The 17207-nt window shown below is 42.3% G+C and overlaps 1 protein-coding gene across 1 annotated transcript; it reads left to right on the top strand.

Annotated features, from left to right (window-relative positions):
• The first annotated feature begins 62 nt into the window (after positions 1–62).
• On the top strand, positions 63–14933 carry dcaf1 (ddb1 and cul4 associated factor 1). Its single transcript, XM_008277817.1, has 25 exons — positions 63–221; positions 970–1090; positions 1178–1254; positions 1352–1425; positions 1542–1655; positions 2746–2883; positions 3055–3651; positions 4256–4357; positions 4449–4607; positions 4904–5083; positions 5263–5472; positions 5606–5775; positions 5916–6040; positions 6459–6694; positions 7782–8857; positions 8944–9142; positions 9660–9742; positions 10231–10315; positions 10417–10650; positions 11180–11273; positions 11720–11824; positions 12034–12107; positions 12196–12291; positions 12390–12678; positions 13542–14933. The coding sequence occupies exons 2-25, from the start codon at positions 978–980 to the stop codon at positions 13595–13597; spliced, it is 4686 nt and encodes a 1561-aa protein (XP_008276039.1). The 5' UTR covers positions 63–221; positions 970–977; the 3' UTR covers positions 13598–14933.
• The last annotated feature ends 2274 nt before the right edge of the window (positions 14934–17207 follow it).

Below are 17207 nucleotides of genomic sequence, written 5' to 3' on the forward strand. Positions count from 1 at the left end.
ATAGTCGACGGTCGCTGGCGAAATGACGTGAAGAACGTGTTCGCCATAATGATAATAAACCGTGAACACAAAGCTACAATAAAGCAAATGAAGCTTTGGCTGTGAAACTGTAATCGATGCGTTGATACCCACGCAACGGTTATCAAGTCTGGACTGATATCGGTGGATACAATCCTTTGTAAATTTGACAAAACCGAGCAAGAACTGAGAGGAGCAACGAGGTAAAGTTAGCATGCTAGCTAACTAGCCAGGTTTACCTGTGATGCTTCGTGCTAGTACCTTGGTGGTATGTTACATGTGCAGACAGGTTCGCGTAGTTCGAGTACGCTTTGAATGTGACCCAATAAGCTGTGCATGTCTGGACAGCTCGTGCATAATGTAAACTATATCATTGGAATTCAAAACCGACGACTTTAAGAGTGTTGCTAGCAAGCTATGCCGATTAGCTTCCTTGTTTAGCTCCGGTTTAGCCACAGTCTGACTAGCCAAACATCGCAACAGGCAGTGTGTGAGTTTGCTACTACCTGGTGCAGTTAAGGACAAGGTGTAACATTAAGTAAATGTATGAAAACACACAACATGTTTGAGCTGAGATTGTTTGCCTTAAGCAAATCAGAAAAGCATGCTAAAATAATATTTTAACCGGCACAACTTTGACAGTTGCAGTCCCTGGAGGACAGCTGCACCTGCACGCTCAGTCGTCTGTGAAGCGGTGAAGCCAAACCGCTTGTTGGCTCTTTATTCTTCCGACCTCATCGAAACACAACTTATGACAGTTTCACCCGACATTCATGCAGCTCTGTGATAATATCTCGGTGTTGTTTTTTGTTACTGTTTACGAGAGGGAGTCACGGCACCTGCAGGCGTTGTTGTAGCCCTCTCAAATAGCAGATAAGTGTGGACTGACTTGTAAAGCAGTATGCATGAATAGTGAATTAAATATATATTATGTGCATGTCATTGTGACAGGCTGCGCTATGGCGTCGGCATCTGCCAGTGTGGACTCGAAGGCAGAGCTGACTGCTCTACTGGAACAGTGGGAGAAGGAGCAGCAAGGCAGCACACAGGAGCTGGTTACCCTCCTCACCAAGTAAGTAGCCCATAGAAAGTTGATGTGGTCCAGACGAGCTGAGGGCGACTTCAAGAGGTAAATGTGCTGATGTGCTGTATCTTTTAGAATCTCAGAGCTTGTTGAGAAAGAGACAGAGGAGTACCACAAGGCTGACCCCGATCCTTTTGATGATCGCCATCCTGGTATGCATGAAAGATGAAAACTCAAATCACATAATTGCAAGTTAACTTCTGATTGTCATATTGTGTATGTTTTTGACATTTCTCTCTTGGCCACTAGGGAGAGCTGATCCAGAGTGTGTGTTGGGGCACCTCCTCAAGATCCTGTTCAAGAATGATGACTTCATGAACACGGTAAGAATGGATGGACATATTTGAGAGTGTTTCCTTTTTTTTTTTTTTTTTTAGAAAGCAGTTTTTTTGGCAGTAATGTTAGAAGATGGTTAAAATGTGTTTCCTCCCTATTGTAGTTGGTGAACAGCTATGTGATGACCAGCAGAGAATTTTCCCTGAATGCAGCAGCTTGTCGCCTGCTTCAGAACATCATGCCTGGGTTGGAGACAGCCGTGGTCTTTCAAGAAAAGGTAAATTATTCCTTACTTCGTTATGAGATTACAGTGTAGTTCCTGTGTTTCCTGTTGGAAAAGGGTCTGTCCTGTATTTCAACTGTATCCAACATGCTGTAGTCAGTATTTACATGTTTACAAAGTAATGCATGTCTACACACTCACTGCTGGATTTCTGTTTAGACTGACTTAAATGACATAGCTAGCCTTCATACACGAGAAAAAGCTGCATAAAAAAAGAGACGAGGTCCTAGCTTTGCTTGATAAAAAAATCTCTGCTGTCCTTGGTATTAAAGCAGTTGAAATTGGAGATGGTCCACAGGGTTTTTCCTGGCTCATAATAGGCCTTTTTGGGGTGACTCTGCCCTAGAGTAAGAATGGTTAGTCTATGTTACCTTATTTGACAGAAATCTATACGTATGATATACAAAAATACCTGTTATGGTTGAGTAAATAAACGCCAATCGACAAAACTATATATATTTTGTTTTCTATTAATTCTGATGCTGGTGATTTTCTTTTGGTGCTGCCCTGTCTTGCATAGCCAGACCATTCTCTAGCACTGGTATAGCACTGTGTGACATACTGGTAGGAGCTGGCTAAGACATTTATTGGGAGGGGTGTACCGAAAACTTCTCTATGAAACCCTGGTTCAAGAAAAAAGGGACAAAGTGGTCTTGATAGTTTGTTGCCAGACATAATACAGTCACAGTAAGATTTGTTATCACTTCGCCATTAACACTGACAAGCAACACATTCAGTTTAGATAACTGGGACAGAACCAGTTTTTGTTTGTGGGGTCACAGTCCAGCCTGCAAGTTAGTTACACTTTAGCTACTCTGTAAACATTTTTCTTGTGACACAGATAGATAGTCAGCCAGTATTTTTAAAGGCAGTACATTTTGTTTTTTAATTTAAAGATTTACTTAAAAATGGGAGCCATACTCAAAAAATAAAAATGAACTTTTTTTATTTTTTGGTAAAAATGCATTACAAGCCATAATTCATTCCTTTTTAACTGCACTATATCAAATGTATTCCACATTTTCAAGTTTTTTAAAAGAATCTGTTCATATTCTTCACTCCTCTGTGTTTTTCCTCTTTTCAGGAGGGTATAGTTGAAAGGCTTTTTAAGTGGGCTCAGGAGGCTGAGCAGCCCCTCAGAATCTATGCCACAGGCCTGTTGGCAGGTGCCATGGAGAACCAGGACATTGCTGCCAACTACAGAGAGGAGAACTCTGTTTTGGTCAGTCGGGGTTTCTGCTGTCTCACACATCAATTATAATCTGAAAGCATATAATGATAGACAGCGTGTTACAACAATTGATGATAATTTTATCCTACAATTTGATCTTAAAGTAGGTGGTGTGAAGTAGCAACTGTCTATCAACCTGTTTTTCATGCTTTACTTTGACAGGTGCCTTTGATGCTGCATCGGTTGCGTGAGCTTCAGGATAAGGATGCTGAGAACAAAAGGGAAATCAAACGGCCCAGCCCCAGGAAGACTCTGAGTGAGCCTTTGTTACCTTTGGATGAGGAGACTGTTGATGGAGGCTTTGAAGAGAAACCCTTCACACCGGGTAGAAATGGGGCTGAAAAGGAGGGGATGGGGCCACCGGAAGATGGCGAAATTCCCTTCTCAACCATTGAGCCTGAAAACGAGGTTTCGTTCCGTTTCAGCTCCCCTCACAAGACCAGCAGCCGTGCTAACTCAGCTGTTAAAACCAAGATGAAGCCCATGTCTGCCCCAGGTTTGCTGATGCACCCAGGCATGTCTGATGGCAGCAGTTACCTTAAAAGGAAAGCAGAGAGAGAGAGTGGCAGGACCTCAAAACAGAAGCTGAATTTCTCTTTGCCAGAGCCAGAGAGAAACTTCAGTGAGCTTTCCAACAGCAGCTGGTCTGAGATGAGCCCCTGGGTGATTGGCAACAATTATCATCTGTACCCTTTGACCCCAGAGATCGAGCAGAGGCTCATCCTGCAGTATCTCACACCTCTGGGGGAGTATCAGGAGGTTGGTCCAGTTTCATCAGCCTATACAGTATGCAGAGGTGCAACAATTGGACAATTATAGAAAATGAATGGGCAGCTATTTTGATGTTCAGTTTGTTTGAGCTAAAGGATTGTTTCATTTTCTCAAATGAGAAGATTTGATGCTTTTTATAAAACTTTTATTATGTTTAACTGACTCTTGAACTGATGGTCTTCTTGGGCTGTTGGAAATTATACTTGGCCATTTTCAAACCAATGATAACTGTAATAAAAATAGCCTTTTGTTGCAGCCCTAGTTAGATGGCTTTATACAGCATGTGGCTGAGCAGCATGTGTAGCTGTTTTATTGCTTCAGGCAGTAAATGTGTGTCCCTTGTCTTGCCACAAATGTGCCAGCAGATGTCAGTCTTCCATAATTGTGATTAAAGAAATTATTTCCTGACTATAAAAAGTAGATTTTGGGTGTGACCTCATGCATTTTTCATTTACACATAAAATGCTAAAGATTAGCAGGCTTTGTTTTTGTTGTTGAACTGTAAATTCAAGCAACTAGCTATTTAGATATTTTCATAGTAAATAAAACCCATGTGATTTATGTGTTCTCGGTGTCCTCCTCCTGTCTACAGCTGCTGGCAGTGTTCATGCAGATGGGAGCTCGTGAGCTACTCATGCATTATATGGATCTGAAGCAGACCAATGATGTGCAGCTCACCTTCGAGGCTCTCAAGGTAAACACTCTCACATGTGTAGACCTTTCATGATGCTGAAACACAACAACAAGCTCCTCAGACTTTTTTTTTTCTTTTTCTCCCTTTGCAGTATCTGGCTTCACTTTTATTACACAAGAAGTTTGCTGCAGAGTTTGTTGCTCATGGAGGAGTTCAGAAGTTGCTGGAAATCCCCAGGCCTTCAATGGCTGCGACTGGAGTGTCACTGTGTCTCTACTACCTTGCCTATAACCAGGATGCCATGGAAAGGGTACACAATGAGCACCAAAACACACATATAGAATTGCCATAATTTTGCTTCTTGCTAGAGAAATGTATCAACAGCATATAGTATGTAAAGCTGGGTGATGAATTAAGACATTTATATTCTACTTTATGTACAGTATATAGGTGTTGTTGAAAGCTAAATAATATGATGATGTATATTTTTTCACCCATTCATCTTGTTATTAAAATTAAGACATATAATTACCTCATTTAAAAAGTATTACCCAACCCTAGTGGCAGTTCACATTTGCATTCATGGCCGTGTCTTTTCCTCCCAAGGTGTGCATGTTGCCCCACTCCATCCTGTCAGATGTGGTTGGTTACACGCTGTGGCTGCTGGAATGCTCACATGCATCCGGCTGCTGCCACGCTACCATGTTCTTCTCCATCTCCTTTTCTTTCCGTGCTGTCCTGGAGCTTTTTGACAGGCAGGACGGGCTCCGACGCCTTGTCAATCTGGTAAGACAAACCAGCAATCCTCCCTGTAACCATGTAAACTTAACCATCTGTATCACTCAAAGGAAATACTTTTTTTTTTTTTTTGGAAAACTGGTCAACTGAACAGTCAGCACAGTATGAAATTATAATAGCAGATGCTGGCTCTGTAGTGATGTATAATATGAACTGACTGCTTTCAGATTAGCACGCTGGAGATCCTGAACCCTGAGGACCAGGGAGCGCTCCTGAGTGATGATGAGATTTTCTCCAGCAGGCAGACAGCCAAGCACACCTGCATGGCCCTGCGCAGGTACTTCGAGGCCCATCTGGCAATCAAGGTGGAGCAGGTGAAGCAATCGCTGCAGCGCACAGAGGGGGGTGCCCCCATTCACTCGCAGCCGCACTACAAGGTGATGCAATTATTGGACATCTTATTTATATAAATAAACATTTCAATATGTACAATGCAAATTTCTTTAGTTGCTCTGTTTGGTTTTTGGATGTTCCTGTCGTGATCTTTTATGTTCTTGTCTCATTCTGCAGGCGGTCAGCTATAGCCGTGAGCAAGTGGTGGAAATGATGGAGTTTCTGATAGAGTACGGTCCACTCCGACTGTACTGGGAGCCAGCGGAGGTCTTTCACAAGCTGTCATGTGTCCAGCTCCTCCTGCAGCTCATTTCCATTGCCTGTGACTGGAGGACCTACTATGGCAGGTATTAACAACACAAGACAACAGTTATCCTCGTAATTGCTAACTGCCTTTTCCATGCATATACATACACATTTGACCTGTTTTCAGCTATAGCTATTGACTATTCGGTAATATTGTGATATTATTTTGCCTTCCCTGTAGGAGTGATACTGTGCGCTATGCCCTTGACATCCTGAGTATCCTCACAGTTGTTCCAAAGACCCAGCTGTTGCTGTCTGAGGCTGTTGCCGTGCTTGATGAGGGAGGATCCACTGTGTCCACTGTTGGTAGGTGTTACCAGTGTGACAATATTTCAGTTAGTGTTCATCTATCAAAATTGTACTTTTTGCTACAAACTGGATTGTATTAGTCTTAAAAATAAGTCACATTCTAGTTATGTTTTGCCAGTAGTCACTAAATAGGTACATTTGTTCAGGTTTTACTGTGTGTCACTGTGCTTTTAGAGAATTACTTGCACTGTGTTAGCATTTAATTGAGCATTCTACTGTTTTTTTTAAGAACGTAGCCCAATAAAATCAATACTATTATCACTTTCCAGAGAACATGATAACATACAGGAGCTCCGTATTTTATTTTTTTGTTTATTTCATGAAATCTGTGTCCAGTTCTGCTGAGAGATGGCATAAATCCCAAGTATTATTTTTCTGCGAGGTTTTTCATTGAATTGTTGGATTCCTCTCGTAGGGATGAGTATTGTCCTGGCAGTGGCAGAAGGAGAGGTGTTTGTGAATGATGCAGAGATTCAGAAGTCGGCTCTGCAGGTCGTCATCAACTGCGTCTGTGCTCCAGACAAGCGCATGTCCAGCATTGGCAAGTTTATTGCAGGCACCCCCCGCCGTCGCCTGCCACAGCAGACCAAAGCCAGCGAGAGTGTTCTCACTAAGATGTGGAATGTGGTGCAGTCCAACAACGGCATCAAGGTAGAGTTAACATATGCCATCCACCAAAGTCTGAATGATTTAAAACAAATAAATGTTTTAAGGTGGTTTTTGACATTTTTAACTTCGTGACAAAAAGTGGACCGTTGTGTTTCTGATCATTGTGCTACATAGAGGTTTCTAAAGCTGTGCATTATTCTCATATTTTGCGACCACACGAGGCAGCTGGATTCCAGTGGTTATGAGAAGTTCTTTTTTTTTTTTTTTTTTTAAAGTGCCTGCTTTTTTCGAAACCGTTTCCAAGGACAACTTCTCAGATGGCTCTGTGTAACAAACCATCTGGTGCATCAGGTTGCATATTTTCAGGTATATTTGTTCATAATGACAGATGCTGCCTTGTGCTGCAGTGGTAAATAGGCTGGGTTTATATAATGCTGTTTTCATGGAGAACAGTGCACTCATTTTAAACACCTCTTAAATCCTCACATTGACCAACAAACACACACATTTATGTACTGAATGTGGCAGAGTTGCTCCACAGCCACTGAACTGCACTTCAGAAGGTTGGGCGTATCGTGTCGCGCCATTGCAGTTGTGACCTTACAGATATTATGAAAAGCCAACTCTGAGGGAGCAAGAAACATAAGTTGCCATGGCCTAAACTTACTTTAACTTACCAATCGCTAAATAGTATTAATATTAAACAGGCAATCTAAATCTTCCAAATGAGACCAGCAAAATCAAACTGTAAAGAACTGTTTTGTTAATTCTTAAAATCAGTTTTGAACAACCATATCTTTTTATTAGAATCAAATTACCAACATTTGATTTGACAGATATAATCTAGAAGTTGAGAAACACAAGCAGGGTTACGTGTTCCAAAGGAAAGAGCAAGGAATTGCGGGACAAAATTAATTTTTTTGCTCCTTTTAAAAGTTGATCTTGTGTTCCTTTTGGTAAAAGAAAGACTGAAGCATCTATTTTAGCTTTCACAGAATTAGCCTGTTGTTTGGACACGACTGGTTCAGTTCAGTCAGGGGACCATTTCTACTCAAAAACACTTTTCACACAGTTGCCCGCTGTTCTGACAACCGCTGTTTATAACTTATATTCTGTGTCCGTCCTCTAGGTGTTGCTATCCCTGCTGATGGTGAAGATGCCTATTACAGATGCAGATCAGATCCGAGCTCTGGCATGTAAAGCTCTGGTGGGTCTGTCTCGCTCCAGCTCTGTCAGACAGATCATCAGCAAACTGCCTTTGTTCAGCAGCGGACACATCCAACAGCTCATGAAGGAGCCTGTGCTCCAGGACAAACGCAGCGAACATGTCAAGTTCTGTAAGTTTGCAGCTGAGCTGATAGAAAGGATCTCTGGGAAACCGTTGCTGATCGGCACCGACGTGTCTCTGGCGTGGCTGCAGAGGGCCAGTGTGGTCGCTCAGTCCAGGATCACCTTCCCTGAGAAAGAGTTGCTGCTGCTTATTAGGAACCACCTTGTGGCCAAAGGTCTTCATGACACGGCCACGGCGCTCACCAAGGAGGCAGATCTCCCGATGGCATGTCTGTCTCACTCTTCACATTCGGCTTCTGCTTTCCCTCCTGTCGCGCCTCCGCCACCTGCCTCTCCTGTTGCCACTCTGCCCCGCACCCCACGGCTGGCCAACGGGGTCGGATCAAGACTCGGAAACCATCCCTCTCATTCATCCACCCCAGGATCCAGCCACACACAGACACGTCCCTCTACATCGCAACCCGCTGGGTCTTCTTCCACGTGTTTCCCGTCAACGTCTGTTCCTCACTGTAACAACGGCTCTCCGCTGATAGGCCGAATCATTTTCTCTCGTGAACGGCAAACGGGTTGTAGCACAGTGAGCTGCAAGAAACCTCGGGTGCTGCGGCAGAAATCTGACCACGGGGCCTTTAGCCAGAGTCCAGCCATGAAAAAGCAGCTTGACAGGCACCTGCCCTCCCCCCCTGCATTAGACAGCATTATCACGGAGTACCTGAGGGAGCAGCACGCACGGTGTAAAAACCCTGTTGCGACTTGCCCTCCTTTCTCTCTCTTCACCCCTCATCAATGTCCCGAGCCCAAACAGAGACGCCAAGCACCAATCAACTTTACATCCCGACACACAAGGAGGGTCATATATCCGAAATACGGAGGTGTAGATGGAGGATGCTTTGACAGACATCTCATCTTCAGCAGGTGGGTAGCTTTCACTACATTCATGTTGCCTTCCTTATCAGCATCCACAGCCATTAGTCTACATTATTTATTTTCTTTCTGTCCAGGTTCCGTCCTATCTCCGTGTTCAGGGAGGCGGACGAGGATGAGAGTGGATTCATGTGTTGTGCCTTCTCAGCTCGTGAGCGATTCCTGATGCTCGGGACGTGCACGGGGCAGCTTAAACTCTACAACGTGTTTACAGGCCAGGAGGAAGCCAGTTACAGCTGTCACAGTTCAGCCATCACACACCTGGAGCCGTCACGGGTCAGTAGAGAAAGCCGCAAGTATATCAACAGCGATTATGTTTTGCTTTTTTTTTTTTTGTTTCTTTTTGCACGTTTTTTCCTGTCACTCTGCAGCATGAGTTTGACACTAGAAGGTTGTTTTCACATCCATCTGCCGAACGAGGAAAGTTTGTCTGTGCTCGCCCTTAATCTGAGTTTAACACATTTACTGAATATCATCATTTTGTTGCATCACAATTAGTACGGTTGGTTCAATGTGCATCTTAAACGAGTGTTATGAAGAAACTTTGAGCCTCCAGCACACAAACCCTGAAAAAGGATTTTTCAGAAGTCATCGTACATCAAGTAGTTAATCTTTTGAAATGAAACACATTTGCATATTCATAGATTCTGGATTTTTGGAGAAGAAGTGGATGTGGAAGAAGAAAAAAAAAACATCAGACTCAAATTGTTATTCCAAGCTGAGTAATTCTGTGTCTTAAACTCATCTGAAAAGGGATTTTTAACATTCCTATTTTCATATTTTGCATTTTTAGGACGGTTCTCTTCTCTTAACGTCAGCCTCTTGGAGTTACCCTCTGTCTGCACTGTGGGGCATGAAATCAGTGTTCATCATGAAGTAAGCGACGTTTTCACAAGAAATCTCAATTATTGATATGATTTGTATTTCTGTAAGTAAAAATCCTAAATATTGAAATATTTGGAGTCTCAAATAATAAGAGACCACTATTGTATGAGTATCTTACCATACAGTGTCAATCAGCAAAGTTCACTCACTTTACCTGTCTGTGATTCCACTGCATCCGATCTTCTTGCCCCAATAGTAGAGCAGCTTTATTCTGTTGGATGAAGGAAATGCCAAAAGGAAATGACATGTTGTTTAATTATACAGACTAACAGCCTCCGGGCTGCAGTTCTCAGTACATGGAACACAAGTACTTGACTTGAATCACTGCACAGTTTAACCAAGGCAATACTTGGATGCTGCCAATTGATTCAGAGCTTTTCTACATCTTCCTACAGTTACATGGTTTAAAACTCTCTGCTGTAAAACACTGGCCCCATGTTTTCAACTGAATGTTGAAATGTTGCTCTCGTTGTCTTCAGGCATTCCTTCCTGGGTGACCATTACGTGGAGTTCAGTAAGCTTTCACAAGATCGCGTCATAGGGACTAAGGAACATATAGCACGTGTACGTACACCAGCGTTTTCTTGACTTAACTATCTGTCATAATACATGCAGCAAAACGAATAAAGTGGTGAATGCTCACTCTCATTGTTTCCGTTTCTCAGATTTATGACATCCAGACGGGTCAAGTAACTCTGACTCTGAACAATCCAGACCTGGCTAACAACTACAAGAGGAACTGTGCGACCTTCAACCCAACAGATGACCTGGTGCTGAACGACGGCGTGCTGTGGGATGTGCGCACGGCTCAGGCCATCCACAAGTTTGACAAGTTCAACATGAACATCAGTGGCGTGTTTCATCCTAATGGCCTTGAAGTGATCATAAACACAGAAATTGTATCCTTTAATGGTTGGCATGGTTTGTAGGACAGTTCTGTAAGTTTGGAGCAAATTTCTGTGTGTAGATTTGTATAAATATTCACCAAAATTTGTGTGCTATGAAATGAAAACATTTAGGTTTTCAGTTTGTGGCTGCTAAATTTTTTTTTAACAATGAAACTGGTTGTTCATATTATTTTAATAGATCTGTGTGTGTTACTACTTGCAAAAAAATGCCTTGAAAAAGTCTTTCATATTAACTGCTAAAATTGACAGGTGAAAGCGATTGCATTATTGATGCTCAAGAAACGCCTGTTTGTCACTGGGCAAAAAAACGATTTTATCATTTACTGAATTCAAAGTGGCTCCGGTGATGGGATGACTGTTGGGGGCTTCATTGCACCGCTAAACATTAAATATTTATTACACTAAAAATTGATTTTATTGCCCTGGGGATGGTTTTAATCGTCATTTCATGCAATTAAACTTGTAGCAGATTTGGTTGATGCAAATGAAAAAGATCGTCATGGTCCTTAGCTGGAGTCAGTGGGACCTGCGGACCTTCCACCTCCTCCACACGGTTCCTGCTCTGGACCAATGCAGAATAGTTTTCAACAACAACGGCACCGTCATCTATGGAGGTAAATATAGAAGCCCCCTGCATGATGGGGAATGCAGCGTATTTGGCATCAAGCCTACAACTCACTTCACAGTCAGTGCAAAGTGTGTGAAAGGTGTGCTTGAATGGTGAGGCTGGTAATTATGAAGCAAAGTGAGCATGTGTGTATTTGGAGAGAGGTGTGAATAGAGCCTGTAGAAGTAGGTGTGTGTGTGTGTGTACGTGCGCACACTTTATACCACAGAGTCAGTCAGTGCCATGTGAGCAGAAGGCTCGATGTTGAATTGGCAACAGAGAGATCCAGCTGGTTCACGCCACCTCACAGGAAGAGCCATAGGCGTGCCGTAATGGCTCGGCCCGTACAACAACCGTTTCCACCGCTCTGGAGCCAGAACCACAGTTAACCAGCTCGCTGTGCTCAGTTTTTATTTACTCTCTCTGTCCCTCTGTGACTGTTTGTTTTTGCAGCAATGTTGCAAGCCGATGACGAAGACGACATGATGGAAATGCAAATGAAAAGTCCGTTTGGTTCATCGTTCAGGACCTTCAATGCCACAGACTATAAACCAATAGGTAAAGCGTTTTGTCTTCAGCTCACTTGAAATGATGTTTTCCCCCCAAAGTTTTTCTTGGTAATGCACGTACTTTGTTGGGAGACAATTTTGTTTGTGCTATACTACTCTAATAGTAGACAATCATTTCTAAATGGTGTAATATTGTTTCCTTGCTATTTTTTTACATCAGATTTGCTAATTGTCTGCTGTTCTTTCCTCACTTTTCAGCCACTATTGATGTCAAAAGAAATATATTTGACCTTTGCACAGATACAAAAGACTGCTACCTAGCTGTGATTGAGGTACATTTTTGCTTTTCATGTTTGTGAGTTTTCTAAAGCTTGGAAAATTGACCTTAAATGACATGAGAGTGCCTTATCTGTGCCATAGAACCAAGACTCCGTCAACACTGACACGGTGTGCCGGCTGTATGAAGTTGGGCGGCAGAGACTTGCAGAGGAAGAGGAGGAAGATGAGGAGGATCAGGTTCTAACTTTTGATTTGAATAAAGAAACAACTCTTTGGTTTCTCTAGGCAACTCTAAAAAATCCTCATCACTGACTTTGTGTGTTATTGTACTGAAGGAGGATGACGATCAGGAAGAAGACGATGATGATGATGAGGACTCCGATGACGACGTCGATACAGATCCCCTCATCGCAGAGCTGGAGAACGAGAACGGTGGAGAGGATGAAGATGATGAAGAGGAGGACGACGGGAACGACGAATTCTCCCCCTCTGACGATGAGGTAGCACGACTTCTCGAAGAAGACGTCGACGTTGGGGACGACGACGACGATGATGAGGAGGATGATGACGACAATGACGAGGACGACTCGGATAATGACGACGTTGATCTGGATGGTGACAACGGTAAGGAGCACTTTGATTGCATGGCGTTCAATTTGGTTCTTACAAATATTGCTGAATTTTATTATTCAGTTATCATCTACTGTTCATTTTCTTCATTTTTAATTGTTTTTGTCTCGTTTAGTTGAACATGAAGTCTGGTTGTTTAATATCTTCAGCTGTTGGCTTAAAATTTAGCGAAAAGATGTTCAGCCCAAATATGCATCAGTGCAGGCTTATTAGCAGTTAGCTTGCTTATAACCAGCAAACTGGTCATAAACTTGCATTTATCATATAAATATCCCAATATAAAAATAAAAATGCAAAAACTCACATAAAATGCAACTTGGGTCCATGAATATGCTCTCCAAATGCATGGTGGGTAGCAACACAGCAGCTTCATGCAAGTGCAACCAGATGATTCACACGCTCCAGATTATTGTTTCAACTATTACTTTTAGTTTAAAACAGGGGCTGACAATTGCCATTGAAGAAAACTTTGAAACAGCTCACTTAGCTAGAGAGGAATTATTTTAACAGTTTAGCCGTATAACAGCAGGTTAGCTGGTGTAGTTGAGCTACATTTGAAGAACGGGGTCTTGATCTCAAGTAAATAATGCAGCAACATTCACGTTTGGTCCAGTTTCTGTTTTCATGCCTTCTTTCCCAGTGGAATTTTAAAACTGCTGTCTTAGTGTATTTCAGATGTTGACAGAAGAAATTTGTGAGAAAAAAAAAAAAGAGTGGATATGGAGCTCCTTCGACTGTGCCACAGCTGCTTAGTTTTTGCCATTTTAGCAGTTTTAGTCCTTATCCACTGACCTGTTCAGCATAAACTCTCTGTATTCCCACATTTCTAAATCTGTATTTGTCTATCGCGCAAACAGACAGCTCCGACAACTCCGACCTTGAGGATGACATCATCTTGTCCCTGAATGAGTGAGGAACCATCGGCGTCTAGGGTTGAGGAACCAGTCAACACGTCAAGACTTCTGCCTCATAGACATTTGAGCTACAGAACAGCAGCCACGAAAAGAGGATAATATCAGCGGATAATGTGCGAGATAACTTGGAGCACTGCCAGGTTGAAACAGTAGGTGTCTGCACACTTAGAGTGACAAGACAAAGGAAGAACAAGCTCGCAGAGATCAAGGGGGGAAAACAAATGCACACAAATTGACTTGCTGTTTGGCAAAAATGATTGTATATGATATAGTTTTATAAAAACAGAAGTGGGCTTGATGAAGAGTGAAACGGCCAGTGTGTAGATGCAGTGAAAGAAAAGTTTTCTATTTTATCACATTAATGGCTCTTTAAATGAGCCTCTTCATTTGATATTGATTCACTCACTTTGTAAGCCTCTGTTTGGTCACAGATTAGTCTTTTGTAGGAGAAACGGCTTACATTACGGGGCCGTGTGTCTGACACTCTCTCAAGCTTGCACTCTGTCAGACTGCCTGGAGTAATCACCAAAAAGTACCGAAGTATTGAATCTGGCAGCTAATTTAATGCACAAACATGTTGCCAATGGTTCATCAAGCAACAAAACCCACCTTCAGGTTAGACTTTCAACTTAAATTGATGACCAAAACACCACTCACAGCAGTGCCATTTGTGAATGCCGCCTCTTGATTTCGTTATGTAAATAGAGAAATTAAATCAGCTGGGTGCTCTAACTAGTGTGGACACCGCAGCAAAACCGCTGACACACCTGCTCGCTGTCAGCACGACAGACAGAAAGAGGCCTCTACAGCTCTCTAGCATTACAAACCTTTACTAGGGCCACACAAGGATTTGAGTTCAGTGGATGCTTCTCAACATTTTGTAGGGCTCAGGGCTGTTCACAACAGCACAGATGCCATCGTATAATGGAAATTTAGTATTAATTTATGTCACAAAACGTAGCGTTTATCCAAGTGAATTTGGTTCATTAAAGGGATGCTGTGGCGACAAAGTACAATTCATCCTTTGGAATTGAAGTAATCTAGCTAATTCCTTCAAATAATACAATTATACAATTGTGGCAAAATTCAGCAAACTCTTTCAAACGTGTGTTTCCTCTGAAACGTCGGCCGGAAGCTTCAAACTGTCAACAGTGTGGAAACAAATGCCTCGCACATGCACACTTTGAGCGCAGTGCAAACATTTCATGATTTTTCCTCATGTTTTTTGCCTTGTATCTATTCATTTTACTTTTCTGTTGAGTTTTCTTGAGACGGTTTATGTACAGCTTGTATGTATCTAAAGTATTTTTACTATAAATAAAGCAGACAAATTAGTTTTGTGTGCCTAATTAATGAAGTGGGAATGATACTAGTGGCCAGTCGGAGAGGTGTCTCAAACAAGGAAAAACAAAAGAGGTGACTCTTAAAAAGGATTGAGTGTCTAATGGGAAACCAGTGTCAAGGCCTAACCAACACAAAAGCTGTGATTGTCAACAACACTGAAAGGAACCTTTGAGTCCAAACTTTTAGAAACTTGCCTTTGGTTTGTGAGAACATAGGTGATGATCTTGCATCAAAGTGGTTACCACAGGGTTCTGTGCTCAGTTTATTATTATTTACAATCTATAAACACCATATAAGTATTCCGGCATAGAGGAATAAAACAAAATGAGGTCATGTTAACATTGCTTAAATGTTTCTAGATCTGCAGAACAGAATACATCAAATGATTCAGTCTTTTTTTTAACAATGCCAGTCCTATTTAACTAACCATAACTCATGTGGGGCAGCTGTCTCACAATCTAAAACTTAAAAAAATGGGGTTCTTTTATTAGAATATTTTTTCCCTTTAAGACAAGAAAACCGTGCGACAACTGAGCATCATGTCTACTTGACTACGAGGATATTCTGTACCCTCGTGCTGCTCGTTCCACCTCACTGGCACACGACACACTACTGCTCTTGTTGATAAATGTCTTCTCCTAAATCTGCCTCAATCTCTTCTCAAATTAAAAACTGTGCCGCATCTGAGCAGATACCAAACAGTCCTGGCCAGCCCCTGATACCACATAAGTACATACCGAACTGGAACTGCCTCCCAGTACTTGGCACCACGTAAACGGAATAAATTAGGACTTTTAACTTGAAAGTCTCACGCCATAGGATTAATTAAAGCATTTAACCGTGTCTGTAATTGTTTCTGACGCTATTGATCCGTGTGTGACTGACCGTGTTTTGCTGCACGTCTTCTCCCTTGTTTTATTTATATTCCGTCTGCCGCTCTCAGGTTTATTTAGTGGAAGAGATCTTAATCTCAGTGAGATGATGGAATCAAGGTTATAATGATGTGTTAATTCTAGCAACAGTCTGCCTCAGCAGTGAGTTTTGGTAATTTGATTTCCAGCAAGAAGAGATAACAGCTTTCAATACTGCTTTCATGGGGGAATAACAATGCAGGAAAGTCCTATTTATTTGCAATAGGCGCGAAAAGTAGCTGAGTTTATTTGTGATATTAGTTATGTTGCGCGTTAGTTGCATGTGAATAATGGCGTCTTTACGACGGTGTCATCCCTCGGAAGTGATTCCTCGTAAAGCCACATTCCTCAGCACTCTTATGCATGCAGGAATTTGCCACTAAATTTCCCTGTGGCCTCCCCCGCAGTTAATAATAGAACACATTAAAATAGTCAGCAGAAGCACATTAAGACAGAACAAATAAGTCTCCCAAACTGTGTCTTGCAGATGCACGTGTGTGTCCATGTGTGCAAGAACGGATTATTCGCACAGAGAGCATGTAGTGGTGTGAAATGTGAGATCCTGAAAAGTGTAAAGAAATGTGTGTGTTTGTGCGAAAGCAGATGATGGATGAGATGGTGGGACATGCTTCTTATTACCTCCTGTGCTGCCTCTTATTGTCCACTGGCTTTGGGAGCATTGAAACGGATAGCAGCTCTCACTGTATCAGGCAGCCGCTGTGTCTCATCCTCACAGTGGTGCCGCATCAGAGAATGAGCTAAATGTAGCCACAGCACTTAAAAAGTAAAGATGTCGTTAGAGGAATGATAAGTATCTGGAGCTTTTCTCAAGTCATTTTTGCTTTGTGGCACAATTTATACCGTTTGTGCACGCTGGTTTCGCTCGAGAACATTTTCTGCAGCTATGGTGGAAGCTTGTAATTTGTCATGTTTAATTCTTTCTTAAATGTTTATTAGCTGGGATGCATATTTAGCTGATAAAACGCCCCACACTCCCCCAGCTTTATGTATGTGATTGGAACACCGCCCACAGTGTTCCACTTGAAGTAATAGACAGATGGGAGTCAGTCACAGCGTCGCTATGATGGAGAGAAATTACCCTGCTCAATACTGCCCTCCCTCCCACACTACATCAAACTCGCTGGACGCTCAATATTCACCAAATCACTCTATTTCTCTTGTCATGACTGCCTTGTCTATAGGACAAGACAGCTCAATGCATGAGAGATGTCCAGGCTTGCATTGAGCAATGAGTGAGATACCGTGTGACAGATTTTTGTGCTGTTCACTCATCTGGTTTAAAGCTCTTTAAAATGTTTTGTCCTCCCACACACACACACACACACACACACAC

This window comes from Stegastes partitus, unplaced genomic scaffold (assembly GCF_000690725.1).
Source record: "Stegastes partitus isolate 25-593 unplaced genomic scaffold, Stegastes_partitus-1.0.2 Scaffold108, whole genome shotgun sequence".
In the NCBI taxonomy this organism is placed as follows: domain Eukaryota; kingdom Metazoa; phylum Chordata; class Actinopteri; family Pomacentridae; genus Stegastes; species Stegastes partitus.

Excerpts from the sequence above, each read along its gene's own strand:
- dcaf1 (XM_008277817.1), top strand. The coding sequence starts at position 978 with ATGGCGTCGGCATCTGCCAGTGTGGACTCGAAGGCAGAGCTGACTGCT. Across the intron at positions 6,041-6,458 it reads ATCCACTGTGTCCACTGTTG|GGATGAGTATTGTCCTGGCA; the intron begins GTAGGTGTTACC and ends TTCCTCTCGTAG. Across the intron at positions 12,108-12,195 it reads GCTACCTAGCTGTGATTGAG|AACCAAGACTCCGTCAACAC; the intron begins GTACATTTTTGC and ends TCTGTGCCATAG.